Source organism: Urocitellus parryii, chromosome 7 (assembly GCF_045843805.1).
Source record: "Urocitellus parryii isolate mUroPar1 chromosome 7, mUroPar1.hap1, whole genome shotgun sequence".
Lineage (NCBI taxonomy): Eukaryota > Metazoa > Chordata > Mammalia > Rodentia > Sciuridae > Urocitellus > Urocitellus parryii.
In genome coordinates, this window is record NC_135537.1 from 151,603,439 (window position 1) to 151,625,009 (window position 21,571).

A 21,571-nucleotide genomic window follows, 5' to 3' on the forward strand; every position below is an offset into this window, starting at 1 on the left:
TCATTTTCAGTTTTATGGGGCTTGGAATGTAACCTATAGTCTCCTGCATCTAGGCAAGAAACTCATTGGAACTACATCCTCAACCCTGAATAGATTTATTCTTAAGGATTCTATAGAATTCTGTCCCATCTAGATGAGGTTTCTCTTTAATGTTTGAAATGTCACCAGCTGGTTGAAAGCACACCGAATTGTATTCTAGTGATATCCTTCTGTCAGGCACCTGTTTTCATCAAACCTTGAGTAAACTGAGCAAAATACTGGCTTAGAAGCATGTATTTTTAAGATATAAAATGCTACTATCTAGGGGCTGGGGTGGTGGCTCAGTGGTAGAATGCTCTTGCCTAGCATGCGTGGGGCACTGGGTTCAATCCTCAGCATCATATAAAAATAAAGATACTGTGTCCGCATGAAACGAAAATAAATTTTTTAAAAATGCTACTATCTAAAAAGATGAATTTATTTACTTGGGATATTGCACATCCACCCCCACCATTATTTTTTGGCAGGAGCGGCAGTTCAGCTGTTGGTTCAAGTTAGAGTTAGGTCCTTTGTTCTCAGGAACGTGGCTCTGCGTTGCTTAACGCAGACTGTCTGCATTCTGAATCCCCACACGCTGGCTGTGCTCAAGTACCCGACCCTTGGTGTTCCACTGTGGATAACTGGGCTTCTTTCTTTGCAGGACTTAGAACTCCCTGGTGGGCGACGCTCCTCCGCCCGGAGCGGGCGGTTTGGGGACGCCAAGGAATGCGGCCTTCTCCCATCCATGTCCCAGGCCGCCGCTGGCGTCAGGTGGCGCTGGCCTCGCGCCGCTTAGTGGGAGGGCCGCCTCGCGCTGCGTTGGCCACGCGGCAGGAACTCGAGGCCCCATTGGCCGCGCTGGAGTGCGCGGTAGGGACTCGTGCGCCAACGGTCCCGGGGTCTGCGGCGTCCGGGCGCTGGCAGGAGGGGGCAGGGCGAAGCGAAGGCCGAGGGGATCGAGAACGGGGTGGGAGAGCCAGGCTCGGCGGGGCGAGGCCCAGGGCCCGGGCGGGGGTGATGGAGGAGGCGCTGCTCTCCACCCCCATCAACCCCAACAACTTCCCCGCCAAGCTGTGGCGGTTGGTGAACAGCCCCCGGTACCGCTCGATCCGCTGGGATGGCCGCGGCGAGGGGCTGCTCATCGACCAGCCGCTCTTCGAGGCTGAGCTGCTCAGTCCGCCTGGGCCGGGAGCTGGAGGCGGCAGTGGCGCTGGGGGCAGCGGCGTGGGGGCCACCGGGGCCGAGCCCGAGCTTTTCAAAACCACCAACTTCACCAGCTTCATCCGCCAGCTCAACCTCTACGGCTTCAGAAAGGTGGTGCTGGGTGGGCCGGGCGCGGCGGGGCCAGGGCCGGGGCCAGGGGCCGGCGGACCGGCGGGCGACGGACCACTCCACCACTTCCACAGCCCGCATTTCCGCCGTGATCAGCCGCAATTGCTCGTGCACCTCAAGAGGCTCACCAGTGCCAACAAGGCCAAGCTGGCGGCCGGCCTGGAGGTGCCCTGCCGCCCACCCAACCGCTTCCAGAGGCTCCTCATCACGTCAGCCTCCGCCTCGGCCTCGGCTTCCACCTCCCCGCTGCAGCACCAGGATCCGCCGCCGCCGCCTGCGGGGCCCCGGCCAGAGCCGCATGGTGAGTCTGGACGCTTGGATACTCGCCCTCCGTGGGCACACGGGCAGCAGGGTGCTACAGCCAGAGAGTATTTCTGCACATCCTCACCTCGGTGGTGTGGCGAGGGTGCTGGGGACCCGCTTCACTAGCATCATTCTCGCCCCAGTGCTCTAAATTGAGTGCGTGAGCATTTAGCTTCTCTGTGTCCACTAGCAGCAAGAGGGACTTCTGCTTTAGGCTCCCCCGCTTCCCCAAAAGTTTGAACCTCAAGACTTTACCAGCTTCCCAAAGCCCATAGTCATTTACCTTCCCAGGACCCAGTTTCTCTACTGTGACCATCTAGAATAAATAGTCCTGTGTGAAGCACAGGGTCTGAAAGAAACCGAGAAGGGCCTGTGTTGCTCCAGCAGGAAGCAGAGCACAGTCACTCTGCAGGTTAAGGCGTCAAGGAACAAAGTCACAGCTAAGAAAACTTAGAACATTGTACAAACCAATGGAACGTGGAAAGTTGGAAAAAGGTACCTTGAATGGAAGTTTGTCCTTGAAAGGATATACTACTACCTTTCACTACCTGACTTAAGAAATCTTGGAAGAAGTGGTATAACAGTAATAAGATTTAAGTTTCCAAATAATGTGTAGCATGGTAGACATTGTTTGTATCTCTTAAGGGCAAAAATATAGATTTACAAGATATTGTTCCTATGTAGAATGAATTAGCTAAATATTTCTTTTGTTTCAGTTAATGAGCGCTTGATGCCCATGACTTAGGTGTTATGGTTAGACAAACAAGGCAAAAATGGTTTACTTGTTTTAGTTAAAAAGAATTGTAGAAAGCACACATTTATGGCCTTTGGATTTTTCACTACTAGCCATACTCTTTCAGCATTGAAAAGTCTTTATGTAAGTCAGCATTTAAATAAATTCAGAAACCCTAGCAATAGAGAATTATTTTATGGATCTGATATTCTTACCCCTTTGCAAGGAAGGTGAAGTTAGCAATATTCCCTTTCTCCTAGTAAAGAGTCTAAGATAGGAAACAGTACACTAAGAAAGCAACAGAATATTACTCTGCTTCAGCTAGGAGAATAACAAACATTTTCAGCATTATCATGGATTTAGCATAGAGAAGTCTGAGTTATTTTTGAGTTTTGGAAAAAATTAAAGTGTGCAAATAACACTGTGTTCAATTTTACTTAGGCCCAGTACCAAGACAGTACTTTCTTCATTTGGAATTTAGAAGATAAGGGACCAGGTTTTGTGTCTGTGGAGTTTAGAAGATAAGGGACTAAGTTAGAGTTCTGTTGTCAACTTGGGGAAATAGCAGTGGCAGAGGAATGTTCTAAAGGAATTCTAAAGGAATATCAAGCCACTTCCAGGTGATGGCCATTGATTTCAGTGGTGAATTATATGGGGAAAGACAGTGGAGACAATACAGTGGTGGACATTTGGCAGAATGTTTTGACATGGTCCTTTTTTGTTTTGTTTTTCTCCAGGTTGTATCTCTAGTGGGCATAAGGAGAAAAGACTAGAAAATATATTCTTGGGAGAAATGGGATAACCACTTCAAACGAAGAAACATGTAAAAGCCAACTTTTGCTTGCCTTTGTATCTTCTTTGATCCTGCTCACTTACTTTTTTTTTTTTTTTTTTTTTTTTGAGGGGTACTGCGGATTAAACCCAGGAGTACTTTACCACTGAACTACATCCCCAGCCCTTTTTACTTTTATTTTGACATAAGATCTCAATGAATTGCCCAGGCTGGCCTTGAACTTGAGATTCTTCTGCCTCAGCCTTCTAAGTAACTAGAATTACTATACCCAGTTTCTCTAATCTGCCTTAAACCAATTTGTATTCTAAGGATAGAGTTCATTTTAATTAAAGAAATACAAAGAAAGATTATCTAGAATTTGATTTTTTTCACTTATAATTCAGTTATTGGCATTTTAAAGATTACTGTTTGTTGAAAATAATTAATCCATGTCTTCTCAGTATAGGTAATATATTAATACCTAGGTAATTGTTATTTTCATGCTTTTTTTTTTTTTTTTGCCATTCTACCTGTTGCCATGTGCAGAAGGATGTTAATTGTGGATTGTGTACTTCACAGCCTTGCTTTACTAGGGAATTGTGTTTCTGATTTAGGTGGAATGTAATTCTGTTATAGATTCAAGAATACCAGCACAATGTTGTTTTGTTCTCTTAATATTTTCTTTTTTAAATACTTATTTATTTTTTTAGTTATCGGCAGACACAACATCTTTGTTGGTATGTGGTGCTGAGGATTGAACCCGGGCCGCAGTATGCCAGGCGAGCGCGCTACCGCTTGAGCCACATCCCCAGCCCTATTCTCTTTATATTTTCTAAGTCCTTGGCTTTTCTATTTTTTCCACACCTAATTTTTATTCTACTTGAGTCTTGCATTGATTATATGCCTGGGTACACTGCTGCTTCCTAGTTTCCATTTTGTTTTCTGTCTTCTACTTCAGTTTATGGTTTGAATATTCTTTTTTACAGTAAAATCATCTATTCTAGGACCTAGTTCTCTTATTTAGATCCACTGAGCCAACTGTCTTGTTCACCTTTCAAGAATGTACTTGATAAGAAATGTGAAGATCCCATGTTTTTCCCTTTTTTATTCATCTGCTTTTGTTATTTTGTTTTTGGTGGCAATTTATTTTCCAATATTTGTTAAAATGTTCTAAACTAAGTAGCAAGTCTGGGAAATAGATAATCTCTCTTTGCCTGGGATCAACAGGCAAGTTTTGGGATTCTTCCCTGGCAATTGATTAGTTTCACTTCTAAAAAAGGAGTAGAATCTTTAAAAACAAAACCATTCTGCCCTACATTTCTAGAATTCTGGACTCAAACTTTGCCAAATATATCTTAGAGATAATGACATAGACGAATCTTTATAAAGTTTATCAGAATAGAGTCCTATGAGGTAACACTTAATAGAAGAATAACTAAGAGGTGAATATATTTCAGGACTTCATTTTTTTTTAAAAAACAAAAGAATGCCCTTCTAATCTTGACAGTATTGTTATGTTATCAGCATTTAAAATAGATAATTAGCTGGGGTTGTGGCTCAGTGGTAGAGCACTTTCCTAGCATGTGTGAGGCCCTGGGTTCGATTCACAGCACCACATATAAATAAATGAATAAAATAAAGGTCCATCAACACCAAAAAAAAAAAAAAAAATCTGTTAAAAAAAATAATTAACCTTCACTCAAGTTTATCATGATGGAAGTAGAATTTATATTTTAATTCAGATATAAACTATAATTTGAGAAATCAAGGTAGAGAATTCTTTATTTTGCTGCTTAAGTTATTGACATTCTGAAAATTAATTCATAGGTTATCCCTGAAGAGGGTAGAAGAACTAGCGAGCTATTGACTGTAGGCAACATGTAGTTTTGTCATTTGAAGATACATCCAAGGAGAAATCAAGTGGGGGTAGTTTGAGACACCTAGAAATATCCATTGTGAAGAGTAACAATTTTTTTTAGGAAAACAGGATTGTCAGTTGCAAGTTCAAAGTATGCATACATATGGAATTACTAGTCAAATAGCATCATAAAAACTAGTTTTGGTACTTTAAAGGAATAGTTGTTTTAAAGAGATGTATAATTAGAATATAATCAGTCTTCTGAATTAGGATTTTTATTTCTCTCATTAGATGATTTTTATTTCTCTCATTAGATTGATTTCCAGGCCTCCAGAATTGAAAGGTTTCTAATCTAATTATTTTGAAAAGTAGAGTTTTGGGAGAGGGAGGGAACTGAGGATTGAACCCAGGGCCTTGCACATGCTAGGCAAGCACTCTGCCACTGAGCTACATCCTCAGCCTTTTAAAATTTTTATTTTGAGACAGAGTCTCACCCAGGCTGGTCTTGAATTTGCAATCTTTCAGCCTCAGTCTCTCCAGTAGCTAGGATTACAGATGTGCACCACTATGCCTGGCTAGAATATTTGAGTATCATCTTTCAACATGTAGTTTAGGACCTGAGTAGCATGTAAGATAGATTTTCCCTCTGTTTTACAGATTTATGAAATAAATTGAATCTAATTTGTAAACCACATAATTTTAACAGAGAACTTTTTTACATTTATTTGTTTATTTTGTATCGGGGATTGAACCCAGGGGCACTTAACCACTGAGCCACATCCTCATCTCTTTTGTATATTTTGTTTAGGGACAGGGTCTTGCCAAGTTGCTTAGGACCTCATTAAGTTGCTGAGGCTAGCCTTGAACTTGCTATTTTCCTGCCTCAGCCTTCCGAGTTGCTGGGATTACAGGCATGTGCCATCACACCAGGGACAAAACTCTTTAGGAGTAAATTAGGCTATCTTTTTTTATATTCAAGAATCATGATCTGTAAAATAAAGTTTAGCCTACAACACTTATATTCTTTCTTATTACATACTGTTACCCCCTCTCTCTCTCCCTCATGTTTTCACTTTCTACCTTACTAGATAAAGGAAAGAATTATGTGCATGAGAATCTTTTGAAGCTGGTATGTTTTAACAACTCTCCAGATGATTCAGATGTATATCAGTGTTTGAAGGCCACTGAGATCTGGGCAGGGTCACTACTAGAGAAACCTAAAGGAAAAAAAGACCAGGGAAAATGATGGGTTGATTTAGAGACAGGGTCTCTCTGAGTTGCTTAGCGCCCCCACTGTTGCTGAGCTGGCTTTGAACTCCTGCCTCAGCCTCCTGAGCTGCTGGGATTACAGGCATGGGCCACTGTACTGGCTCATTACATTATTTTTGGCTCATGTCATTATTTATTCTACACATTTTCTATGTATATGATAGAGTGCTTATTTTTCTGATCATTAATAAGCTTCCCCTAAAAGGTTTGAAAGAATGAATGGAAAACTTCTAGGGAGTAGTTTACACTTTGGAAAAATCTGGGTCAGTCAACTGAGGTAAAAGGTAATATGATATGGCTGGGGGCTGGCGTTGTAGCTCAGTGGTAGAGCACCTGCCTCACACGTGTGAGTTATTGGGTTCGATCCTTAGCACTGCATTAAGAAAAAAAAAAAATAAAGGTATTATGTCCATCTCCAACTAAAAATATTTTTTTATAAAGATAATATGACCAAAATCATCTATAAAAGGGTTTAATTTGAATGTTTTATTTAACCTTTGATTTAATGATGTTGGAGTTTACCTCTTATGACAGTAATTTGAGAACAAAACAAAAGGTTATTTGTTTATTCTTTCAGCATTGTATGTATAAACCCATATTCTGGATTCTGAACTTGCTTTTGCCGAAACTAAATTTCTGTTGTGTTAAACAGCTGATAGGTGAACAAGAGTATTTTTTTTAATTGTTGAATCTTTTTAAAAATGTTTTTGTATTTTTTATACCTTTATTTAATTAATTAATTAAATGTATTTATTTATTGATTTATTTTATGTGGTGCTGAGGAGTGAACCCACTGCCTTACACATGCTAGGCAAGTACTCTACCACTGAGCTACAATCGCAGCCTCTAAAGTATTTTTTTGACCTTTGGTTTACTATGTCTGGTGGTTTAATGTAAAATTAGTAAATGTGCTCTTCCTCTTTTATGCAGGACCAGTGGCTGTAGGACAATTTCACCGGTCATTCCGGCGAGATAGTTTGTCTCCTTATTCCTACGTATCAGCTTCATCCCACAACCACAGTACTTTCCCTCTGAAAGGTTTAGATCGGACCCCGATTCCTCCAAGAACATGGCAGAACTCCCTTGGAATGCACCCTGGACAAGTGGACACATCTCCTACTTTTTCAGATAAAGGGGTTCCATTTCCTGTACTGCAGAGGTTTCCAACCGAGGTTACCTATACACTGCAGCCCAGTGCCACATCTGTACACGTTCAACAAGGCCCTCAAACAATGGTCAGCTCCTCCCAAAAATATAGTAACTACACACCCTCAGCGCAGTACTCCCAAGCCTACTATCCAACAGGTATGAGAAGTTCAAGTTCACTGTCTTCTATTAAGGTAGTTTATAATCATATTTATATTTTAATTCATTTTAGTCTCTGTGTGCTTCAACATAGGTGGTATGAATATTAAAAAATGTCAAAGATTTATTAGGAAATATTTTAAAACAATACATAAAATTTTATGTGTACTTAAGGATTGTGAAAATTTTGTTGATGCCTAAAAAAGGGTATGTTTTCAGTGAAACCTTTTGTATTCTCAAAATGTGTTCTATTTTTATAATTAAGACTTAGTATTCTTTAATTTTGCCCTTGGTATAATGTTTTATTTTTTAAAATATATTTTGTATGTGATATATTTTGTCTGTAATATCATAGATGAAGTTTCATAGTGAAATTATTTTAGTATCTCAGTCTGAAGTTTATTAAAAAAGCATGCTCTCTGAAAATTAAATTCTTTAGTAAAACATGGTAAATAATGAAGTCCCTTCAATGTTCATCACAGCCAAATAAAAACAGGGGAATAACAGCAGGAGAAACTGACAATGGCAGCTGACCTGGCATTCAACCAAGAATTGAGGATATGCTGATAGATCCCAAGCCATTAACTGGGAATCCTTATAATAGTAACCTTGTGTCTTGCTTCTCAGAAAAGGAAAAAAAAAAAACTTTTAATATATCTTTTTTGCAAGATAATGGTCTTACCATTTATTTCAAATTATTTTCTAGTTTGAAGAAACACTATAGCAGTGTTAAGTGTTTCATTATGTAATATACTTTACACAGAACGATGAAATGGGGCTATAGAAGGGTCAGAGCCTTCAGAAAAGACCAGAAAGAAGGAACATGGCATTTCTTTGTCCTAAAAATTAAGAATCTGGAAGCATTAATTTTCTCGGTTTTATAGATCTGTAATCAATCTCTGGAAGTATTTTGTTAGAGCATTTCTTCCAGGAAGGACTTAACAAATATAAATAAATAAGTGAAAGGAATGTAAATCAGGAAAGGATAATTTGTTACCATTAAAAGTTATAAATCTGGTGCCTGTTCTATTTGTAATAGTACTTAATATTTTCTAGTTGTTAATATTCAACTATATACTTTTACTATTGACTTAATGCTTTCTACCTAAAAGTAGAAGTAAAAAGGATTGCTTTGTTTTCCCAAAACATTTAATGTTGTAGATATTAAAATAACAAAACTAGAATTTAAATTAAGCGGGGGTTCTATAGCTTTTTAGAGCTGCTGTTCTTTTGGTGGAAGGAGTTGAGAAGGAAAAGGGGACGTGAATTGTATGGAGTAAGGATGACATAACTTTTAATCATTTTGCATAATAAAAAATAGAAGAAAATGGTTGTCTTATGTAGAAATCCTTTAGGCCTGATTTTTTTCCCAAATTTTCAGCTATTACTTTGAAGAAAAAAAATTTAGGGTTGGGGTTGTAGCTCATTGGTAGAGCGCTTGTCTAGCATATATGAGGCACTGGGTTCGATTGTCAGCACCACATATAAATAACTAAATAAATAAAATAAAGTTCCATTGACAACTAAAAAATTTTTTAAAAAAATTTATGCAGTCTTTAAAAATAAAAGATGACTAATTTCATGTTTATAATTTATGTATCTTAAATATAGCAGTAAGTGTGGTTGGATTTTTATTACTAGAGAGTTTGATCTAATATTATAATAAATTAGGTATTGCTATCAAAGTTCTTATTTTGTCCACATTCCATGTATGCATAGAATATATAGAGAGGCAGACTTTGTCTTTCTTGATTTACATTTCATTTCTCTTAATCCCCTCCTTTTAACTGAGACTAAAGAATTGCCATAAATGTTTCCCTTTGTTTTTTTTTTGTTTGTTTGTTTTTTTAAACTACTAAAGACTCAGAAGCTTCTGTAGAGTTGGAATTTGGAAGGACTGCAGCAGAAAGGTGTAGAAATGTGCTCTGACCTTTCAATTTGGAATTTTGGAGGTATTTCCCTTTGGAAATATTAGATAGGGTGGCTGGGTGCTGTATTGCTATAATCTTTAAGGTATAAATGGTTATAGTCTGTATGTTGTTTCTCTGGGAGGTTTCTCTTCTAAGTTCCAGGCAACCCTCATAGAAACTCTTAGTTCTAAATTTTATAAGTATTGCTTACAACACCAACGACCACATCAATTAATATTATTCATTCATTGTAGAAATACTATTTGTTAAATTATGATGATCTTGGATATATTATTTAAAAATATTTTAACTTTGTTGTAAACTTATAAATTGAAAGTCATTTCCAAGAGTTCAATATAAGGACTAGAAAAGAGTCGTTTTAAAAAGAGCAAGTGACCTGAGGTGTAGCTCACTTGACTAGCATGATTGAGGCCTGGGTTCCAGCTCCAGGACTGAAGGAGAAGCAAAAACAGTTTTTGTAGTATACAAGCACTTATAAAATAGAATCTTGTGTTTTTTGAATTTTTATTTTATTGGTCTCCTTTAATAGGGACTTAAAGTTTCTGAGGTTAGAAGAATAAGAAATTTCATGATAACTTCTAATACATAGAATAGTTCTATGATAAAAGTAGGTAATACTACTTTGAACATTCAGAATATTATGTAAATAAATTGTTCAGTTAAATATAAAAGAACTGCTATAGAAAAGAAAGTGCCATAAAAATACTGTACAAGTATTTAATTCTTCCAAATTATGGGTGAATGAAGCAAAAACTAATGAGTAATCTCACCAATATTTGTTGAGGCCTATTTAGGAACATCATTACAGATTATTTCCCCAAAATGACATAGAATATTGGCTCGCAGAGAAAAGGTGGTGATCACTCATATTCATCTAAATTATAACAAAAGGACTAATTTAGACCTTTCCAAATGAACTATTTGACTTGAGGTTTCAATCAAGGTGTTTTTTTTTTTATATCTTTTATTTATTTATTTTATGTGGTGCCCCATATGTGCATGAGGCAAGCGCTCTACCGCTGAGCTATAACCCCAGCTCCTTAATCAAGTTTTAAAACAACACTCCGTATACAAATTTGTTGTGTTCAAAATAAGCTTAGATCTGGCCTTGATTCAAATAGTACATTTTGAATTTTATATTTCATAAATTATTAATTTCTCTAGTAAAGCCAAACTCTGAGACTAAAGAATTGCCTTTGGACTGACTCATGAAATGACTCATCAGAATCACCTTTTATTTCTTGTCCTTCCCTGAAAGTGTCAGTTTTCTTGCTTAGCTTGTTTACATTTTTTTCACTCCCTCAAATGACAAAGTATCCTTTATCCAGTATTAACTGACTCTTTTTAGTCTTGCCCTATCTAGAATTTAGTTTTTTTTTCTGACGCTTTTTTCAATGTGCTAGTATAATTTAATTTCCCTCTTTTATTAAAAAAAACTTCATTTTTAGGCCTTTTTATTTTACTCATTCTCCACTATGTATTTGAGCATACATTCATATTCATACATTCATATTTACATATAGAGTCCTGTATCAAGGAATATTTCTTTTTTTTTAAAGAGAGAGAGAGGCAGAATTTTAATATTTATTTTTTAGTTTTCGGCGGACACAGCATCTTTGTTCGTATGTGGTGCTGAGGATCGAACCCGGGCCGCACGCGTGCCAGGCGAGCGCGCTACCGCTTGAGCCACATCCCCAGCCCATCAAGGAATATTTCTTTAACATAATTCAGAATTAGCTCAAAATCAACTTTGCCTCCTTTTCACAGTTACATTTTGAGTTTTCACAATATTGATTAAGAAATTATAGCTGCCATTAATATCATAATTTATTTAACAAATACATGGCAATCACGATGACAAGGCACTCTTCCAAATACTTTTCAAATATTCATTCATTTAATCCTTATAATTAGCTTATAAGATAAGTAGTATAATTATCCTCATTTTATTGATGGGGAGACTGAAGCATAACTAGTAAGTGACAGACTGGGAAAGAAACCCCTGCAATCTGGTTCAGTAATGCTTTCTTTTGGCCACTATGCTCTGTTGCCTGCCTGCCTCTCATGGAGAGTCTTTTATCTTTTTTTCAGGGAATCTTCTAGTGTTATCTCTTTCCCAGATTTAGATATTCCCAGATAAGTTAGATAGTTCAGAAACTGATGGTAGATCTACAGTTGTCTCCTTCTGGTGGTAATGTTACTATTTTGGATTATTGATTTATTCTGTCCAAATAGAGGGAACATACTCCAGTTGCTAGAGTAGGAGATTTAGTTTGATAGCTCTGGGGAGAGGAGCTGCCTCTAACTCATTTCTGTATCCCCTACACCTAGCATAGTGCTTGACTATATTGGGCCCTTAGTAAATAATTTATTGAATGGAATGAACTAGCTCTAGTCCCAATTTTGCAGTTAATCTTCTGATGTGACTTTCAGTGGATTGTTTTACCTCACTAAACCTCAAATTCTTTTCCTATATAAAGTGGCCTTGATACTTTGGGTCAGAAACTAAATGAATTAATGAATATAAATAGATTTTTTGATTTGAAACATGATTTACATGTAAGATATAAAATGTTTTAAATCTTTGTAAAATGAGCCTAGATATTAATATTTATGGACTAGGGGCTGGGATTGTGGCTCAGAGGTAGAGCACTTGCCTAGCATGTGTGAAGCACTGGGTTCAATCCTCAGCACTACATAAAAATAAATAAATAAAATAAAGGTATTGTGCCCATCTAAAAAAATTTTTTTTAAAAAAATACTTTATGGGGCTGAGGCTGTGGCTCAGTGGTAGTATACTTGCCTGACATGTGTGAGACACTGGGTTCAATTCTCAGCACCACATATAAACAAATAAAATAAAGGTCTATCAACAACTAAAAATATATATACCTAATTTATTAAAAAATACTTTATGGGCTAAAAATTTATAAGAATATATACTTTTCCCTAAGGTACACATGATATTTTTAATGAAAACTATATATCCTATCATTATTTCAAATGTTTCCAAATTGGCCTTTGGGTAAAAAGTGTTGCTTATTAATGTTTTAAAGTCTATTTAAATCTTTTTTGGGGGGTGGAGGTACAACCCAGGGCCTTATTCATGCTAGGCAGAGGCACTCTACCACTGAGTATACAGCACAGTACATTTAAATTTTAAAGGTTTGAACTTTAGATTTGAAGTCCTACAATAATGTGCATGAGCAAATATAGAATATGGAGTTATAATGGTTTTCTAGCACTGTTACTCTTGTGCACAGGTAGCCTATATTGTCAATTTCTCTGAAAAATCTTGATTTTGTGTTTGTATAAAAGAGGAACTTGTAACTAGGAAGACTTTTTTCTTTTTTTTGTTTTACCTGCCAAGAGAAACAAAGTGAAAGCAGATTTGTCTTTTTCATTGTAGTAAAATATCCATAACATAAAACTTAACATATTAATTAATGTTTTCTGTGGCATTAAATACATTTGCCATTAACAACCTGCATCTCCATAATTTTTTATCTTCCCCAACTGAAACTCTGAACCCCTTAAAACACTAATTCCCCATTCTTCCCTTCCCTACCCCTGGAAACCACCACTCTGCTTTCTGTCTCTATGAATACTATAGATAGGAACCTCATATAAGAGGAATGCTGTAATATTCATCCTTTTGTGTCTGGCATATTTCATTTAGTATAATGTCTTCAAGGTTCATCCACATTGTGCTACGTGTATGTGTCAAAATTTCCTTTTTAAAAGGCTGACTCATAATGCATTGTGTATATGTACCACGTTTTATTTATCTGTTTTCCTGCTGAAGGACACTGAGTTGCTTCCACCCTCTGGCTATTGTAAATATTGCTACTAGGAACATGGATGTACAAATATTTTTTCACTTCTTTCACTTTTTGCATTGTATTCACTTCTTTTGGGTATTCAGATGCATCTAGAATTGTAATGGGATTATGTCCCAGTAAACCTATCATATGTTGAAAATATTATGTAAAATTACCATACCAAATTATCATAGCTTAGTAATACAATACATTGTAGAGTATTGATTGTTTACCCTCATAATCCAGTTGTGGCTCACTGCTACTATCCAGCATCTCAAGAGAGAGAATGGTGCCTCATGTCACTAAGAAAGAGATAAAAATTTAAAAATCAATGTCTGTTTTCTACTGAATACATATGCCTTTCGCACCATTATAAAGTCGAAAATTCATAAATGAAAACATTGTAAATCAATGACTATATGCCCAGAAGACTTTTTCTTTACCTCTTCATAGATATTGGAATTCTAGTTGCTATAGTAACTTATCTTGAAATTAAATTTACTATTAAATTTTCAGTTTCTTTTGAGCATTTATATTATTGGACATTTTCTCACTGTTAACACTGGGCTATCCTGGAGGAGATTCAAATCCAAAACAATTATATACTTGAAATTACTTCCATAGGATAAAGTGTACAAACTTGTTTGCCTCACCTATGATCAGAGTAATAATTATGAGTAATTCTGGCTTTTTTATTACTCAGATTTTTAAAAATTTTATCAATGCTTATATTTGAAATGAATTTCTGTTCATTTACACCTTTTCCTTTCATGCATGGTTTAATACCTTCATTGAACTTTGCCTTCATGAAGACCCGAAAGATCTTTATGCAGATGAATGTCTTAGCACATAGTGATATTCAGTTTTATAATTTTTAGTGATTTCATAATGCACAGATTAATTTTTCCTATATTAGGCACATATTGGATTTTCATACCTAGGTTTCCTAATTAGTAAATTTATTAATGTCTTGCTTTGTTCTGTTTTATTGGTTGTACAAAGTGGAATTGCACTGGTAAGGAAATAGCCATTGAGGAATATTTTAGAATTGTAATCTATTCAAGTCCTCCTTTTCTTCATACAGGTACATTTTTACTTTTCATTTGTTTTTGGAAATTTTAACAGACATTCACTGTTTTGCTGTTTTCTTTCATACAAATGAGCTATCAACTATATATTAACATTTTCTCTATTGAGTGTTGTAGTTTATTTCTCCGAGAAATTTATTTTAAAGAACATTTCAACAACTATTCAAAGTGTGTAATTAGTAGATCCAGAGCATTAAAATATCAGACAAAACAAATATAGCCCTGTCATTGATTTATTTGTAATGAAACACTACTTTTCAGCACGGGGATGGGATGAATACCTGCAGCTCTTAACTGAATCTTTCCCTGACACTAGGGGGCACTAGGTTTTTTCCTTAGTTGTAAGAATTCCAGGGGGGAATAGTCTTTTTTTTTTTTTTAAGTTTTGGCATACATTGTACCAAAATTTTAGTGGTTAGCTATTTGGATTCTCAGGATATTTTTGCTTTTAAATACCTTTGGGAAATCATATTCAAACCCCAAACATTTTAATTGGGTAATAACTCCCAACGATCAAGTGTAGGCGTCTGTTTGCCTAACTTGCATTGGAAGTGACAATAGCTAGAGTTTTATCTAGTGATCTTAATAATATATGGCCTTTGTGTGTGTGTGTGTGGTACTGGGGATTGAACCCAGGGATGCTCTATCAGTGAGCTACATCCCTAGCCCTTTTTCCTTTTTTCCTTTGAGACATGGTCTCACTAAGTTACCTAGATTGACCTTGAACATGGGACTTCCTGCCTCAGCTCCTGAGTCACTGGGATTATAGGTGTGCATTGTAGTACCTGACCTTTTCTGGCTTTTTAACATCACTAAAATTATTAAAAATCATATAATTCAGAGAAGATCAACACATATTTATATCTGAATTTAGGATTCTGTCCACTATTTCAATTTTTTCTTTGTGCAAAATTTAGTGTCTTAAATTGCACATGATATGATGTAAAAATATTTATTTCTAGTATAACTTTATGAACATCTGATATTTTAAAAATCAATAGTCAATAATGGAGAAATAGGGAAGCACTTCAATTAATTTTTAAATTTGTTCTTTTTTAGATATACCTGATAGTAGTGTCAATTTTTACTCTCCTCCAGCTAATTTGCTTTCTAAGATTAAGAAATGGGATTACTCAGTAATTTTTTTCCCCTTTTTTGCCATGCTGGGGATTGACCCTAGGCCCTATGCATGATAGACAAGTGCTTTACCACTGAATTACATCCCCAGCTACTTAGTAAAATTTTTTTTTAAACTAGGGATTGAACTCAGGGGTGCTTAACCACTGAGCCATAAACCCAGTCCCTTTTTGTTTAATTTTTATTTTGAGACGGGGTCTCATTAAGTTGCTTAGGGCCTTGCTAAGTTGTTGAGGCTGGCTTTGAACTTGCAATCAATCCTCTTGCCTCAGCTTCTATTTAGTAATATTATTATCACAGTCACAAGGTAGAACGTGGAGATAAAAGGGGAAAGTTGCCATTTTATGATAAAGACATCTTTATATATATTAACAAGTAGAGTTCTATTTAATTAAATTTTTGCTATTAAAATTTTACATTTCAGGAAAAAGGAAAGCTTAGGGAAGTACTGTGTTATAAAGAGCATGTGTTTTGGAGTTTGGATACTGGCTGTCACTATCAGTTTTGTGACTTTTGGCAAATTAATATCTTTTATTTCCCTTATTTTATAAAGTAATGTTAATACTTCATATGATTGTTGCTTGAAGTGATATATGTAAAGCATCTACCACTGTGCCTGGAGCATGGTAGGTACTCAATACATACCATCCTCTGTTTACTCCAAAGGTGTGATGTTATAACTGATTCTCATTCGTACTGGAGAGTCTCTCTCTGGAAAAGAGGAGACTCAACCTATTAAGACTGCATCTGTAAGTATAACCGTTCCAGTACAAAGAATCGATCTTTTCGTGGTGTCCTAACTATAAAGAGAATGTTTGGAAAAATGTATTTTTTTGGTTCCATCCCCAGCACCACAAAAAATAGTTTCTTTAGTTAAAATCATAGCTGCTTTTGTTGATTGCTTACTGTCTTCCATTACTATTCTAAGTGCTTTGTGCATATTAGCTCATTCATTCCTCATAACTACCATATTAGGTAGAGTCTATTATTATCCTTATTTATTATCCTGAGACCCAAAGAGGTTAACTATGCTCAAATTAATACAGCTATTAAATTGTGGAGCTCAACTCCAAAGTCAAGCAGTCTGGCTCTAGGAGCTACATTCCTACCCATTTGCCTAAATGTTAAAACATTTTTTGCATGTATTTCTAGCAGATGCATTGTTTAATGATAAGAACATTTGGAGAATATTTTATACTTATTTTACTCTTTTAAAACACTCCCCCCTCTTAATGGTTGTTACTGCTAAAATGATTGAAATAATTATTTAGGAATTCCAAATATATTTTGATATTTTCAATAAACTGAAATTACTTTCAATAAGAAATGTTTAATTAGAAAGGTAACAAAATGTTTAGGTGCTAAAGAAATCACTTATAAAAGTAGACATGGACCCTTTTAAAGTTTATGAAAAAGTTTATTATATAATCATGATATTTAAAAAAAATAGCACCTGATTGGACTAAATACAATTTTTTTAGACACATGAAGGAAGCTCTTCTTTGGACTTCTTTCCAGATCAAAAGAGGGCAGAACCTTGAATGGTGTAGAGATTTATTTTGGTTGATGGCTTGTCTGTGTTTAAATTTGTTCCAGCTGTTCTACAGTGCTGCTCTCCTTCTACCCACATGGACGCTCTAAGTAGTTGTGTCACTCCCACTGCCTCTTCCTACGCACACTGCAACTACTTCCAGGTAAGATTCATGGATATGATGTGTTTCATGTGCAATATTATTGACCTTGCAAAATTTCAAAGTGTAATTTTATATTAATGAGGTAGCCATAGGTAAGCTTGGGTTATGGACTCAGTTTTCTCAGTTCTCAATAATTTCTTTTTGGTACCAGGGATTGAACTCAGGGGCACTTGACCACTGAACCATATCCCCAGCCCTAGTTTGTGTTTTATTTAGAGACAGGGTGTTACTGAATTGCTAAGTGTCTCACTGTTGCTGAGGCTGACTTTGAACTCGATATCCTCCTGAGTTAGCCTGCCTTAGCCTCCTGAGCCACTGGGATTACAGGCATGCGCCACTGCACTGGCTTCTCAGTTCAAAATAAAAGAGGATTGATAGGAATGATGTTTTGAGTATTCTTCTAGGGTATCACTGTCGAATATGGTAGCCACTAGCCACATGTGGCCTTTTACATTTAAATTACTTGAAATGGGGTGAAATTTTAAAGTTCATGTATTCATCACCCTAGCCACATTTCAAGTACAAGTCTCATATGAGTAGTGGCTCCCAAATTGTTCAGCACCAAAATAGAACATTCCCATTGTTGCTGAAAGGTATTTTATATAGTGCTATTGTAGACTTTTTATGAATACCAGATATGTCACCAAATGACAGAATCTTCCAAGATGGTAAGACTTTTTTTTTTAAGAAAAAAGGAAAAATGATGTCAAAAAATAAGAAATTCAAGAGCTAGTCCCTAGCCTTATCCTGAATGTTATATACACTGTTCTTCAAATATCTTATTATTATTTCTTAGGAAATAATTGCTTTGACTAAAACGTTTTATATTGCTATTTATAGGATAAGATTTCTTTCTTTTAATCTACATGACAAGTAAGTAGATAATCAAATTATTGTTAGAAGAGTATAGAATCAGATCAAGGGGACAAAGCAACTTAGTTGGCTGTTTTTCATGGCCAGTATCATCAAGCATTATCAGTGCTCAGTTTGTTCTTCTCTGGAGGGACATACCTGTCCCACCGTGCTCTTGTTTGTAGATCCAGACACAGTCATGGATCACATTGGAGATAATCTGAAAGTATTTATATCTTGATTCTTTTATGTTTTATTTATTTATTGATTGATTGGTATCAGGGCACTTAACCACTGAGCCATATCCCCCAACCTTTTTAAATATTTTATTAGAGACAGGGTCTTGCTAAGTTGCTTAGGCCTTGCTAAGTTGCTGAGGCTGGGTTTGAACTCATGATCCTCTTGCCTCATGTTTTAAATTAAACATTTTTGAAGATTGTTTCTTACTACAACAGTAGTACATGTTTATTTTAGGAATAAAGAAATAAGGGGACATAAAATTTAAAACTTGAAAAAGGAAAAGCATTTCAGAGTACATCCTGAAAATCAGTGCAGTTAGACTGTAGGTACTGGTGAGAATGTGTATCAAAGGTCAGTATATTGTCATAGTTGAGAGCAAAAGATCTAGAGTCAGGCAAACCTTGAAACCTGGCTCTGTCAGTTATTTCATTGCTACTTTGATTAAATTACGGTATTTCTCTGAACCTCAGTTTTATCATTTGGAAATGGAGAATATGACCTGTCATGGGGTTCTTATGGGCATTAAATGAAATAATTATTATATAGAGTATTTTTTATGTTCCTGTCACATAGTAAAGACTCATGGTACTATGGTAATGGCTTGATACTTATACTCTTTGAATTTACATAATTTATTGGGCATTAACCTCCTAAAACTCATTGGTATCATCATTGTAGTACATTTGACAACATCAATTCTTTGTATCTATTTATTCATAGCTCTTCTGTATTTTATGTTTATAACTGAGATAATTAGCAAACACATTGAAAGCCTACTTTGTGCAAAACACTATATATGTAAATAAATAATTTAGACATTTGTATGAAGATCTTTATGTCTTTATACATTTTTTAGATAAGTATGAATAGATACATATGTATGTTTATGGATATGTCTTAAAGATATAAAACTAAATGCACAGCTATTCAGGTTTGTTGTTTCATTATCGAAAGTAATCTCAGGAACCAAAGGACATTGATATTCTATCCATCTTTTTCCCCAGATCATTTGGAGCAGAATTCAGTACCTTCCCCTGATTCTGTAGAAGGATTGGTGGATTTATGAGCATCTTGTGCTTGCCATTTACTTGCTGTATTCCTAAGATAGTATAATATAAATAAAATAATGTTTTGACTATAAACCTTTATGGAAGAATTTGGTTATATAGACATCGATCGGCAAATGGGTATTTAGATATTATAGCTTTTTGCTTTTGTGAACTTGAACCCTGAGAATTAGTGCTTTACTCCAGTATTAAACTTAGTATAATGGCTGACATATGGTAGATACTAAATAAATATTAACAATACATTTGAAGCTGCCATTGCTGAAAAGATTAGCATTCAGATTTTCTTAGTGATCTTTAAGCTTATAAATCATATGTGCTAAGCATTGGTGAGCCTAAATGTTGTTTTTTTCCTCCTTAATCTCATATTTGATTTTCTATCCAAACAGTCCTATTTTCTCTTTTCCCAGAATCCTCCAATGCAATCCTCCTATCCAGTTGAATTTTTGCCTTCTAATTGGCCTTGCAGTTCTACTGATGAAAATAAAAAGACGGAAGTAAACCTAGAGGCTGTCTTTCAGATAGTAGATGAGTTGCATTCCTCCCCTAAATTGGAGATGGTGAAGGTGGAACCTGTTGAGAATCAGTGCCCAACATCTCAGTCTAACAGAGGCCAACATATCCTAGCTAATTCAAGCAACAGCAATCCATCGTCCACAAGTCAGGCTAGCCAGCTGGAGCCACTTACTCCTGTAGGCTCAGATATTACATCTTTTGTGGTTGGAACAGAACAAGCAATTACCTGCTCTCTACCACAGTCACCTGAGTACATCTATACCATCCACACAGCTCAACCTGTGGAAAATAGCACAATGCAGGAATCTGCAGCCATACAACAAGCTCACGTCAAACTGAAGGAGCAGCTAAGTCATAATCCATCTCCATCTTCAGTAGTATTTGTGCAGGAAGGGCTACCATTCAACACACACCAGGTAAGAGGGCAAACAAAAGAATTATAATAAAGTTCAAAGTACACAATGCTTCTTGTTAAAGAATCTTCTAGCGGAATTTTTCTAGGTTTTATTTGGGTTTAATACCAGTTCATTTCACTTTCCAAAAGGATCACATCCCTGTGGTTCTGCACGAAAGATTCATAAAGGAGTTACCTTAACCCCTAGACATCATCTTACTATTGTTATAGTTTGAAGTGGCAGACTGGGCATTAAAACTTGTTTTCATATTAAAATTATCCTTTGAGTTTTGCTTCCTATTTTAATTTGGATGGACTAGATATGCCTGACTAATATGGAGTGGTTTATTTGCCAGATGATATAAGGATTTTCCAAGTTATTTGTAGATGGAGGTAAGGATATGGTTGGAGATCTTTTCTTAACCATTTTTTTGACAACATCACTGCATTTGAATAATGAGTGTATTGTGTTCAAACTTCTTACTATTGCTTGCATTCCCAAAGCAGAATTCTGACTGTAGTTTGAGGGACACAATGTGAAGGAAGAGATTAATTCCTTTAGTACTGTTAGTATATGATGATAAAATAAATAAACTTTGATTCTAAATAATTAGTAAGAATAACTCATCAAAAGTGTATCCAAAAGTAATATTATCTTGTGAGTTAACTTATTTTTTTTCTGACTTTAATTTTTTTATGGATCTTAGCCTGATAAACGTTTTTCATTTTGGATTTTTTCTTTTTTTCTTCTTTGTGTGTGCGGTGTGTGTGTTACTGGGGATTGAAGTATGAAGTATCAGGAATTCGAACTTGCTAGGCAAAAGCCCTATTACTAAACCCCCAGCACTTTTTTTTTTTTTTTTTTTTTGAGACAGGGTCTTGCTATGTTGCCCAACCTGGCCTGAAACTTGAGCCTCCTGAGAAGCTGGGATTACAGACGTGTGTCACCAATGCTTGCTGATTTTTTTTTCTTTTAATAGGACTGAAAATCTTTTTATTGTTAGATACTCCCAAGATAACTTTTGGTGTGTTTTGTTTTGTTTGCAGCCTTTTTTTTTTTTTAGTTCTAATTTTAGATCCAGATGTCTTAAGATTCCTATCAACTCTTTCCTTTTTGAGCCTATTGAGATCTATTACATTAAGATAATGATGTTAATTCAGTAGGAAAAAAATTATGTTTTGAATATATCTGTAGAAAGAATACAAAATTTGTCTTTTTTTCTTCATAGTCACATTTAGAA

The 21,571-nt window shown here is 36.0% G+C and overlaps 1 protein-coding gene across 1 annotated transcript in view; it reads left to right on the forward strand.

Moving 5' to 3' along the window:
• Window positions 1-1,035: 1,035 nt before the first annotated feature.
• The window catches only part of Hsf5 (heat shock transcription factor 5), a 38,019-nt gene continuing 17,483 nt past the window's right edge, over window positions 1,036-21,571 (forward strand). The window contains exons 1-4 of the mRNA XM_026407354.2: window positions 1,036-1,651; window positions 7,216-7,590; window positions 17,164-17,261; window positions 19,831-20,352. Of these exons, the coding sequence (XP_026263139.1) occupies window positions 1,036-1,651; window positions 7,216-7,590; window positions 17,164-17,261; window positions 19,831-20,352 (1,611 nt within the window). The remainder of the gene's footprint in view (window positions 1,652-7,215; window positions 7,591-17,163; window positions 17,262-19,830; window positions 20,353-21,571) is intronic.